The sequence below is a fragment of the Oncorhynchus mykiss genome, chromosome 10 (assembly GCF_057628025.1).
Source record: "Oncorhynchus mykiss isolate SJ-2025 chromosome 10, ASM5762802v1, whole genome shotgun sequence".
NCBI lineage: Eukaryota > Metazoa > Chordata > Actinopteri > Salmoniformes > Salmonidae > Oncorhynchus > Oncorhynchus mykiss.
This window is the reverse complement of record NC_143031.1, coordinates 20,452,254-20,464,875: the sequence shown is the minus strand read 5'-3', so window position 1 is coordinate 20,464,875 and position 12,622 is coordinate 20,452,254. Positions and strand designations below refer to the sequence as shown.

General features: G+C 43.2%; 1 protein-coding gene across 5 annotated transcripts in view; it reads right to left on the bottom strand.

The window, feature by feature from the left end:
• The window catches only part of LOC110534862 (glutamate receptor 4), a 193,258-nt gene that overhangs the window by 6,918 nt on the left and 173,718 nt on the right, over positions 1–12,622 (bottom strand). For 2 of the 5 annotated variants that reach the window (XM_036989860.2, XM_090186095.1), the window contains exon 14: positions 3,313–3,427. The exons of 1 other annotated variant lie outside the window; for it this stretch is intronic. In XM_036989860.2, coding sequence (XP_036845755.2) covers positions 3,313–3,427 — 115 coding nt within the window. Of the gene's footprint in view, positions 1–2,397; positions 2,513–3,277; positions 3,428–12,622 lie in introns of all 5 variants that reach the window. 2 more of the 5 variants (XM_090186096.1, XM_036989861.2) reach the window with 2 other exon arrangements.

The following is a 12,622-nucleotide window of genomic DNA, read 5'->3' as shown; positions in this document are numbered from 1 at the left end:
TGGAGCAGGTTGGATTCCTGCTCCTAAAGTAGGATGATTTATTTTCAAAAGGACTATGTTCAGGTTAGAGACTTCACTAAACACTGCCTTGTTATGCATCTGATCTGCTGCTGATGGGAATGTGTGTGAGCACATTCTGACAAAACTGGAGAGCTACTTTTTAATTATACTTGACAAGAAAATATTGTACACTTGACAAGGACTTGTTTTGCCGCTAAGGCGTTTACATGCTGCTTTGTTGAGGCGGGAGTTCACTTTACATGCCTGAGTAGTGGCCAACTGCTATACTTGATATATCCAATCTAGAGTGAGCTGGGATGACTGGCATACTAATCATAAAAAATAATAGGTTTCAAACCTGTTCTACTCATTCTAATTCTATGATACTAATAATCTGCTGGGACATCACAACTGCACAACTTGAATACATTCATTACTAAGTGCCCTACTAAGTATACACTACTAAGATACAGCTGACAACCATATGAATGTGATCCTGCGGGTATCATCATTTCATACACTACCGTTCAAAAGTTTAGGGTCACTTAGAAATGTCCTTGCTTTCCATGAAAACATACATGAAATGAGTTGCAAAATGAATAGGAATGTTGACAAGGTTATAAATAATGATTTTTAATTGAAATAATAGTGTCCTTCAAACTTTTCCTTTGTCAAAGAATCCTCTATTTGCTGCAATTACAGCCTTGCAGACCTTCTAGTTGTCAATTTGTTGAGGTAACCTGAAGAGATTTCACCCCATGCTTCCTGAAGCACCTCCCACCCCATGCTTCCTGAAGCACCTCCCACAAGTTGGATTGGCTTGATGGGCACTTCTTACGTACCATACGGTCAAGCTGCTCCCACAACAGCTCAATAGGGTTGAGATCCGGTGACTGTGCTGGCCACTTCATCATAGACAGAATACCAGCTGACTGCTTCTTCCCTAAATAGTTATTGCATAGTTTGGAGCTGTGCTTTGGGTCATTGTCCTGTTGTAGGAGGAAATTGGCTCCAAATAGGCGCCGTCCACAGGGTATGGCATGTCATGGCAAAATGGATTGATAGCTTTCCTTCTTCAAGATCCCTTTTACCCTGTACAAATCTCCCACTTTACCACCACCAAAGCACCCCCAGACCATCACATTTCCTCCACCATGCTTGACAGATGGTGTCAAGCACTCCTACAGCATCTTTTCATCTTTTTCTGGGTCTCACAAATGTTGTTCTTTGTGATCCGAACACCTCAAATTCGTCTGTCCATAACTATTTCTTCCAATCTTCCTCTGTCCAGGGTCTGTGTTCTTTTGCCCATCTTAATCTTTTGTTTTTATTGGCCAGCCTGGGATATGGCTTTTTCTTTGCAACTCTGCCTAGAAGGCCAACATCCCGGAGTTGCCTCTTCACTGTTGACGTTGAGACTGGTGTTTTGCGGGTACTATTGAATGAATCTGCCAATTGAGGACTTGTGAGGCGTCTGTTTCTCAAACTAGACACTAATGTACTTGTCCTCTTGCTCAGTTGTGCTCTGGGGCCTCCCACTCCTCTTTCTATTCTGGTTAGAGCCAATTTGCGCTGTTCTGTGAAGGGAGTGGTACACAGCATTGTACGAGACCTTCAGTTTCTTGGCAATTTCTCACATGGAATAGCCTTCATTTCCCAAAACAAGAATAGACTGACTAGTTTCAGAAGAATGTTATTTGTTTCTGGACATTTTGAGCCTGTAATCAAACCCACAAATGCTGATGCTCCAGATACTCAACTAGTCTAAAGGACAGTTTTTTTGCTTCTTCAATCAGGACAACAGTTTTCAGCTGTGCTAACATAATTGCAAAAGTGTTTTCTAATGATCAATTAGCCTTTTAAAATGATAAACTTGGATTAGCTAACACAACGTGCCATTGGAACACAGGAGTGATGGTTGCTGATAATGGGCCTCTTAGATATTCCATAAAAAAATCTGCCGTTTCCAGCTACAATAGTCATTTACAACATGAACAATGTCTACACTGTTTTTCTGATCAAAAATGACATTTCTAAGTGACCCCAAAATGTTGAATGGTAGAGGACAGTACATTGCTGTGCTGCTTACCACTGAATTGTGAGCATGCCTTCTAGTGTGATCTGTTGTATCCCTCAGGCTACGCTTTAAGTCTCTCTGTCCTATTTTTGTGTGTGTGTGTCAGCAAGCCTGCCTGTCTGCCTGCCTCCCTATCTGCTTGCCTACCTACCTATCTCTCAGTAAACCTGTCTGTCTGCCTTTCTACCTGCCTACCTACCTGTCTGCCTTTCTACCCGTCTACCTGTCTTCCTATCTGTCTGTCTGCGATGGGTGGGGTTCATCTGTGTGACAGAACAGTCAGTGAGGAGGTGTGGTCCCAGGACTTGCAGGAGACTGACCTTACTTCCTGAGGCCGTGGGTCCACACTCGCCCTTATCGTACCACCATTTGTTTTTCAGCTTGTCTAAGACGCCTGATTCACTCAGTTTCAACACGGCTAGGTTTACCGGCGTTCTTCAAAACCGCACGTGTGAGGTCGAGGGGTCGGGGAAGGGTCAGGGGGGAGGGGGAAATAACATAAATAACATCATAGGACATGTTATTTTATGTTATTCAGTCAGAAACCTAAAGAGCCCATTCAGAGCACTTAACATTTGGAAGTGATGGAGACAGGAGCCCCATTTGTTTACATGTCTCTATGCTCGTGGTCGAGGAGGGGGCGCCTGAGGGGCTGAGCGCTACAGACATATACATGGGGCCCCCGCTTCATCGCTTTCTGGAACGGGCACATACTGCTGGGGCCTATCTCACAACAACCAATCGAAGGCCATTACTGTGAAGCCTCAACTATTGGCTGGATTTTGTACCAGGTCAACAATTACCAAACAAACATGTATTTAAAATGTATTGATCCGTTAATTAACTAGGAAAGTCACAATGAGATGTACATCTCTTTTTCAAGTGAGCACGAAAGTTATCAAAGGACAACTTCATGTTTTGGCATAAGATACATGTATGACATGCACAATGTAGTGTTTAGTGGGAGTACACAATAGGGCGGTGACTGTGACTTCGAAGTGTCTTCAAAAACGTTTCACTTAAGCTTTAGATTATGAATAGGTGAACAATAACATCTATCAATAGCTCATGTCTGTGGTTTGACAGTAATCACTTTCCACTCTATAATATGTGCCACTGTGGTGCGTCACAACGCCACTGCGGGCCACAGGATGGGTGTCGCCCCGGCAGATGCCCCCGTTACCACGGCAACAGTTTTACCCAATCGGCATGGGGCTGACACAAGGGTGGCTAACCTTCTCGCCACCTCCGCCGCTGCCACACTCTCCCTTGTCGTACCACCACTTGTTTTTCAATTTGTCCAACAGGCCTTGTTCATTCAGTTTTAACACTGCCAGGTTAACTGCGCTTCTTGAAAATGATAAAACATATTTGGGTGAGTGAAGGTGAGTCAATAGCATCCAATTGGGGATAGGAGGGGGAAGGGTGGGATTGTAAAGGGGGCACAAGGGTGGAAATAGGGGTGTGTTAATGCTCTATCTGTAACAATAAACCCTCCCTCCATACACAGGGGGCAAAGCCTAACTTCCACTTAAGTCATACATTTTCACTTAGTCATGCAGTGATGTCAATGGGAGAAGTTATATTTTGACTTGAGTGGAAATTTGTATTTGCCCCACAGATTGGACCCTTATACACAGAACGGACAATCCTCAAGTTGGGACTTGGTTCACTTCAGTTTGAGCCAAGGAAACTAAATTACAGTATGTCCATTTTTCCCTTGTGGTCACTGACCAGAATGTATTTTGTCTTTCTTCACACAACCTGATTGATAGTTAGACTCCATTACACATTTTGTGCATCCAAAATGGTGCATATATTGACCAGGGCCCATAGAGAAATGATTGTGTAGTAACGTCATGTTATATATACTGTACATTTTGATTCAGAGGAGTAAAACTTGCATCAAGAGAGATTTGTCCACGTGCATTCAGTGCCTTTCAGCTCGACTTTGCAGTAATATCAAGCACACACCATAAATGAGAGAGACAGAAATGTAACTGATAGCAACATTAGTAAAATAACTATTTCAGTAAAAGCTGATGAGAAGAGAAGAAAAATATAATTAAACATCTAACCCTTTTAGAGACACTTTAAGGTTAATGCCGTGGGAAATTGCAGCCTTGTCTGACATAATAGCTGCTTTGCATGCTGATTGGTGGGTTTCCATGGTGACCAGGAGAAGTGACTGACAGAAGATGATGGGCACGTTTCTCTGCCCATGCGTTACTGACGCATGCCAGATCTGACAATGTCTGGATAGGTATTTTACGTATCAGCTAACAACATCCCATGTTATAGCAATTTGTCAGTTGATGACACAGTCGAGGATGTGGCACGCAACCAATGTTTGATGCATGCCACATCTGAGCAGGGGAAAGCAACCGATAATAATGCTGAAAAAAATCGGGAACCATCGGGAACTACCATGATCTGTCAGTGACTCCTCTTGCAGAAAACAGTGGATAAATCCTGCACCAGTTGTTGTTTGCATTGCAAACTCATGTTGTTCCATTCTAGAGAAGCACAGTCAGTGGAATTTACAGACAGGTAAGGGTTGATGTTGGATTGTGGAAATAGTGTGTGTGCGTGCATGCGTCTGTGTGTCTTGCAATGCGAATGTCCAGCCCACCTCAGGATTCCCCACTTTCCAGCAATTATTTTCTTGTTTTTGTGGGGTGTTAATTCACTTGTCACATAATTGTTGCTGGATCAAATTATTTAAAAAGAAAAGCAATGCACATTCCAACTCTTGCTTGTGCAAAACACATGTTCCTGTTGATTGTACAATTGCACAAACGTCTGTTATAGTGCTGTAGTTCAGTCAACAAGTATGGAGTATCCTACTCCACTATGCAACTGGTACATTTATCAGAACGGTATTCTTGACATTTTACCAATTTTCACGACCGTTGCTAGTGTGTTTATTAGCACTTTGTAGCAACTGCTGATGTAAAAAGGGCTTTATAAAATAAACATCATTGATTGAGAGAGACAGAATGCTCTGTAGGCCCTATCTAGGGTCAGGTGGTCAACAACATAGATCTATAGTTAGTTTACATACTGCACTGAGGTGCTCCTCTCTACAGTTTACATGTGATCATGGCTATTTGTTCCATTTTCCATGTATTAAAGGATATATGGTAAACCAGAAGCAGTATTCACTAAGAGATAGTATGAGCATTATAGTATAGGCTGAGATAACTTGTGATTGTTCCTGTCTCTGTGTTTGCACCAGATAGGACAACAGCACGTCATTTCCGGTCACAACTTACAGACTTGTTTTCTAGTTGCTGTGTGTTTTGTTGCCAACCTGTTTTGCTACCTGACAAATTTACGGTTTTTACTTTTTAATTACCGTTTATATATATATTTTTTTTTCCTCAACTTTTTCACTCCGGACGCTTTATCTGGACACGATTCGTCAGGACCTCCACCAGCCGAAGCTAAGTAGTAATATTAACATGATGCCTTCTAATTGCAGTCGCTGTACTCGCCTTACGGCGAGGATAGCTGTGCTACAAGCCCAGCTTCAGACGCAATCGTTAGGCAAGGGTAATTTCAGTGTAGGAAAGGATGAAACAGTGTCTGTGCCACCAGTAAGTATAGATAGTAGTATAAATCCCCTGGCACAGTCCCCGCAGCCGGACAACTTTCTCACGGTTTCTGGAAGGAAATGCTGTAGGAACGCTCAACCGGTGTCGCTCATTCAGCCAACAGAAACTTTCAACCGGTTTTCCCCATTAAGCAGCGGGTCGGAGTCAGAGGCCGAGTCTTTTCTGGTCTCTACTCCTCCCGTTACGGGGTCTGAGACGCCGAAGCTTCCCACCATTAGCTCTGACAAATTGAAAACTCTAGTCATTGGCGACTCCATTACCAGCAGTATTAGACTTAAAACGAATCATCCAGCGATCATACACTGTTTACCGGGGGGCAGGGCTACCGACGTTAAGGCTAATCTGAAGATGGTGCTGGCTAAAGCTAAAACTGGTGAGTGTAGAGAGTATAGGGCTATTGTTATCCACGTCGGCACCAACGATGTTAGGATGAAACAGTCAGAGATCACCAAGCGCAACATAGCTTCTGCGTGTAAATCAGCTAGAAAGGTGTGTCGGCATCGAGTAATTGTCTCTGGCCCCCTCCCAGTTAGGGGGAGTGATGAGCTCTACAGCAGAGTCTCACAACTCAATCGCTGGTTGAAAACTGTTTTCTGCCCCTCCCAAAAGATAGAATTTGTAGATAATTGGCCCTCTTTCTGGGACTCACCCACAAACAGGACCAAGCCTGACCTGCTGAGGAGTGACGGACTCCATCCTAGCTGGAGGGGTGCTCTCATTTTATCTACCAACATAGACAGGGCTCTAACTCCTCTAGCTCCACAATAAAATAGGGTGCAGGCCAGGCAGCAGGCTGTTAGCCAGCCTGCAAGCATAGTGGAGTCTGCCACTAGCACAGTCAGTGTAGTCAGCTCAGCTATCACCATTGAGACCGTGTCTGTGCCTCGACCTAGGTTGGGCAAAACTAAACATGGCGGTGTTCGCCTTAGCAATCTCACTAGGATAAAGACCACCTCCATTCCTGTCATTATTGAAAGAGATCATGATACTTCACATCTCAAAATAGGGCTACTTAATGTTAGATCCCTTACTTCAAAGGCAATTATAGTCAATTAACTAATCACTGATCATAATCTTGATGTGATTGGCCTGACTGAAACATGGCTTAAGCCTGATTCATTTACTGTGTTAAATGAGGCCTCACCTCCTGGCTACACTAGTGACCATATCCCCCGTGCATCCCGCAAAGGCGGAGGTGTTGCTAACATTTAAGATAGCAAATTTAAATTTACAAAAACAAAAAAAATGACGTTTTCGTCTTTTGAGCTTCTAGTCATGAAATCTATGCAGCCTACTCAATCACTTTTTATAGCTACTGTTTACAGGCCTCCTGGGCCATATACAGCGTTCCTCACTGAGTTCCCTGAATTCCTATCGGACCTTGTAGTCATAGCGGATAATATTCTAATCTTTGGTGACTTTAATATTCACATGGAAAAGTCCACAGACCCACTCCAAAAGGCTTTCGGAGCCATCATCGACTCAGTGGGTTTTGTCCAACATGTCTCTGGACCCACTCACTGTCACAGTCATACGCTGGACCTAGTTTTGTCCCATGGAATAAATGTTGTGGATCTTAATGTTTTTCCTCATAATCCTGGACTATCGGACCACCATTTTATTACGTTTGCAATTGCAACAAATAATCTGCTCAGACCCCAACCAAGGATCATCAAAAGTCGTGCTATAAACAGACAACACAAAGATTCCTTGATGTCCTTCCAGATTCCCTCTGTCTACCCAAGGACGCCAGAGGACAAAAATCAGTTAACCACCTAACTGAGGAACTCAATTTAACCTTGCGCAATACCCTAGATGCAGTTGCACCCCTAAAAACTAAAAACATTTCTCATAAGAAACTAGCTCCCTGGTACACAGAAAATACCCGAGCTCTGAAGCAAGCTTCCAGAAAATTGGAACGGAAATGGCGCCACACCAAACTGGAAGTCTTCCAACTAGCTTGGAAAGACAGTACTGTGCAGTACCGAAGAGCCCTTACTGCTGCTCGATCATCCTATTTTTCTAACTTAATTGAGGAAAATAAGAACAATCCGAAATTCCTTTTTGATACTGTCGCAAAGCTAACTAAAAAGCAGCATTCCCCAAGAGAGGATGACTTTCACTTTAGCAGTGATAAATTCATGAACTTCTTTGAGGAAAAGATTATGATTATTATAAAGCAAATTACGGACTCCTCCTTAAATCTGCGTATTCCTTCAAAGCTCAGTTGTCCTGAGTCTGCACAACTCTGCCAGGACCTAGGATCAAGAGAGACGCTCAAGTGTTTTAGTACTATATCTCTTGACACAATGATGAAAATAATCATGGCCTCTAAACCTTCAAACTGCATACTGGACCCTATTCCAACTAAACTACTGAAAGAGATGCTTCCTGTGCTTGGCCCTCCTATGTTGAACATAATAAATGGCTCTCTATCCACCGGATGTGTACCAAACTCACTAAAAGTGGCAGTAATAAAGCCTCTCTTGAAAAAGCCAAACCTTGACCCAGAAAATATAAAAAACTATCGGCCAATATCGAATCTTCCATTCCTGTCAAAATTTTTAGAAAAGGCTGTTGCGCAACAACTCACTGCCTTCCTGAAGACAAACAATGTATACGAAATGCTTCAGTCTGGTTTTAGACCCCATCATAGCACTGAGACGGCACTTGTGAAGGTGGTAAATTACATTTTAATGGCATCGGACCGAGGCTCTGCATCTGTCCTCATGCTCCTAGACCTTAGTGCTGCTTTTGATACCATCGATCACCACATTCTTTTGGAGAGATTGGAAACCCAAATTGGTTTACACGGACAAGTTCTGGCCTGGTTTAGATCTTATCTGTCGGAAAGATATCAGTTTGTCTCTGTGAATGGTTTGTCCTCTGACAAATCAACTGTAAATTTCGGTGTTCCTCAAGGTTCCGTTTTAGGACCACTATTGTTTTCACTATATATTTTACCTCTTGGGGATGTTATTCGAAAACATAATGTTAACTTTCACTGCTATGCGGATGACACACAGCTGTACATTTCAATGAAACATGGTGAATCCCCAAAATTGCCCTCGCTAGAAGCCTGTGTTTCAGACATAAGGAAGTGGATGGCTGCAAACATTCTACTTTTAAACTCGGACAAAACAGAGATGCTTGTTCTAGGTCCCAAGAAACAAAGAGATCTTCTGTTGAATCTGACAATTAATCTTAATGGTTGTACAGTCGTCTCAAATAAAACTGTGAAGGACCTCGGCTTACTCTGGACCCTGATCTCTCTTTTGAAGAACATATCAATACCATTTCAAGGACAGCTTTTTTCCATCTACGTAACATTGCAAAAATCAGAAACTTTCTGCCCAAAAATTATGCAGAAAAATTAATCCATGCTTTTGTCACTTCTAGGTTAGACTACTGCAATGCTCTACTTTCCGGCTACCCGGATAAAGCACTAAATAAACTTCAGTTAGTGCTAAATACGGCTGCTAGAATCCTGACTAGAACCAAAAAATTAGATCATATTACTCCAGTGCTAGCCTCTCTACACTGGCTTCCTGTCAAAGCAAGGGCTGATTTCAAGGTTTTACTGCTAACCTACAAAGCATTACATGGGCTTGCTCCTACCTATCTCTCAGATTTGGTCCTGCCGTACATACCTACACGTACGCTACGGTCACAAGACGCAGGCCTCCTAATTGTCCCTAGAATTTCTAAGCAAACAGCTGGAGGCAGGGCTTTCTCCTATAGAGCTCCATTTTTATGGAACGGTCTGCCTACCCATGTCAGAGACGCAAACTCGGTCTCAACCTTTAAGTCTCTACTGAAGACTCATCTCTTCAGTGGGTCATATGATTGAGTGAAGTCTGGCCCAGGAGTGGGAGGGTGAACAGAAAGGCTCTGGAGCCTTGCTGTCTCTGCCTGGCCGGTTCCCCTCTTTCCACTGGGATTCTCTGCCTCTAACCCTATTACAGGGGCTGAGTCACTGGCTTACTGGGGCTCTCTCATGCCGTCCCTGGAGGGGGTGCGTCACCTGAGTGGGTTGATTCACTGATGTGGTCATCCTGTCTGGGTTGTGCCCCCTCCCTTGGGTTGTGCCGTGGCGGAGGTCTTTGTGGGCTATACTCAGCCGTGTCTCAGGATGGTAAGTTGGTGGTTGAAGATATCCCTCTAGTGGTGTGGGGGCTGTGCTTTGGCAAAGTGGGTGGGGTTATATCCTTCCTGTTTGGCCCTGTCCGGGGGTGTCCTCGGATGGGGCCACAGTGTCTCCTGACCCCTCCTTTCTCAGCCTCCAGTATTTATGCTGCAGTAGTTTATGTGTCGGGGGGCTGGGGTCAGTTTGTTATATCTGGAGTACTTCTCCTGTCCTATTCGGTGTCCTGTGTGAATCTAAGTGTGTGTTCTCTAATTCTTTCCTTCTCTCTTTCTTTCTCTCTCTCGGAGGACCTGAGTCCTAGGACTACCTGACATGATGACTCCTTGCTGTCCCCAGTCCACCTGGCCGTGCTGCTGCTCCAGTTTCAACTGATCTGCCTTATTATTATTGGACCATGCTGGTCATTTATGAACATTTGAACATCTTGTCCATGTTCTGTTATAATCTCCACCCGGCACAGCAAGAAGAGGACTGGCCACCCCACATATGCTCTCTCTAATTCGCTCTTTCTTTCTCTCTCTCGGAGGACCTGAGCCCTAGGACCATGCCCCAGGAATAACTGACATGATGACTCCTTGCTGTCCCCAGTCCACCTGACTGTGCTGCTGCTCCAGTTTCAACTGTTCTGCCTTATTATTATTCGACCATGCTGGTCATTTATGAACATTTGAACATCTTGGCCATGTTCTGTTATAATCTCCACCCGGCACAGCCAGAAGAGGACTGGCCACCCCACATAGCCTGGTTCCTCTCTAGGTTTCTTCCTAGGTTTTGGCCTTTCTAGGGAGTTTTTCCTAGCCACCGTGCTTCTACACCTGCATTGCTTGCTGTTTGGGGTTTTAGGCTGGGTTTCTGTACAGCACTTTGAGATATCAGCTGATGTACGAAGGGCTATATAAATAAATTTAATTTGATTTTGAAGGGGTGCTTGTTTGCTTTCATCATTTGCAGTGTCTTTTCCCTCTCAAAAATAACATTATCTCCCTCTTTCTAAAAAAACTGTGAAAATGCAAGTTCACTTTTATCAGTCCTTTCACAATGGATTCATGAAAATGTGGCCAGTACACACAGGAACACACACACACACTAGTTTTGGCGAAGTGAAACTAACTCCCTGTGGTGACTGGGATGTTTTTTTTTTAGGCAAGTCTGTAAATTCCACTGTGTATAAAGCAGCTCTAGTCTAGCCAAGTCAGACAGGACTGATCATTGACATGGCTCGCATTCACATCACTTATATCCCACTATCTCATATGACATTCACATGACTTACAGTTGAAGTCGAAAGTTTACATTATACTTAGGTTGGAGTCATTAAAACTCATTTTTTAACTTCTCCACAAATTTCTTGTTAACAAACTATAGTTTTGGCATGTTGGTTAGGACATCTACTTTGTGCATGACAAGTAATTTTCCAACAGTTGTTTACAGACAGATTATTTCACTTATAATTCACTGTATCACAAATCCAGTGGGTCAGAAGTTTACATACACTAACTTGACTGTGCCTTTAACAGCTTGGAAAATTCCAGAAAACGTCATCATGGCTTTAGAAACTTCTGATAGACTAATTGACATCATTTGAGTCAATTGTAGGTGTACCTGTGGATGTATTTCAAGGCCTACCTTCAAACCCAGTACCTCTTTGCTTGACATTATGGGAAATCAAAAGAAATCAGCCAAAACCTCAGAAAAAAATTGTAGACCTCCACAAGTCTGGTTCATCCTTGGGAGCAATTTCCAAACGCCTGAAGGTACCACGTTTATCTGTACAAACAATAGTACGCAAGTACAGTATAAACACCATTGGACCACTCAGCCTTCATACCGCTCAGGAAGGAGACGCGTTCTGTCTCCTAGAGATTAACGTACTTTAGTGCGAAAAGTGCAAATCAATCCCAGAACAACACCTTGTGAAGATGCTGGAGGAAACAGGTACAAAAGTATCTATATCAACAGTAAAACAAGTCCTATATCGACATAACCTGAAAGGCTGCTCAGCAAGGCAGAAGACACTGCTCCAAAACCGCCATAAAAAAGCCAGACTACGGTTTGCAACTGCACATGGGGACAAAGGTCGTACTTTTTGGAGAAATGTCCTCTGGTCTAATGAAACAAAAATAGAACTGTTTGGCCATAATGACCATCGTTATGTTTGGAGGAAAAAGGGGGAAGCTTGCAAGCCCGAAGAACACCATCCCAACCGTAAAGTACGGGGGTGGCAGCATCATGTTGTTGGGGTGCTTTGCACTTCACAAAATAGATGAGATCATGAGGTAGGAAAATGATGTGGATATATTGAATCAACATCTCAAAACATCAGTCAAGAAGTTAAAGCTTGGTCGCAAATGGGTCTTTGAAATGTACAATGACCCAAGCATACTTCCAAAGTTGTGGCAAAATGGCTTAAGGACAACAAAGTCAAGGTATTGGAGTGGCCATCACAAAGCCCTGACCTCAATCCCATAGAACATTTGTGGGCAGAACTGAAAACGCGTGTGCGAGCAAGGAGGCCTACAAACCTGACTCAGTTACACCAGCTCTGTCAGGAGGAATGGGCCAAAATTCACCCAACTTATTGTGGGAAGCTTATGGAAGGCTACCCAAAATGTTTGACCCAAGTTAAACAATTTAAAGGCAATGCTACCAAATGCTAATTGAGTGTATGTAAACGTTTGACCAACAGGGAATGTGATGAAAGAAATAAAAGCTGAAATAAATAATTCTCTCTACCATTATTCTGACATTTCACATTCTTAAAATAAAGTGGTGATCCTAACT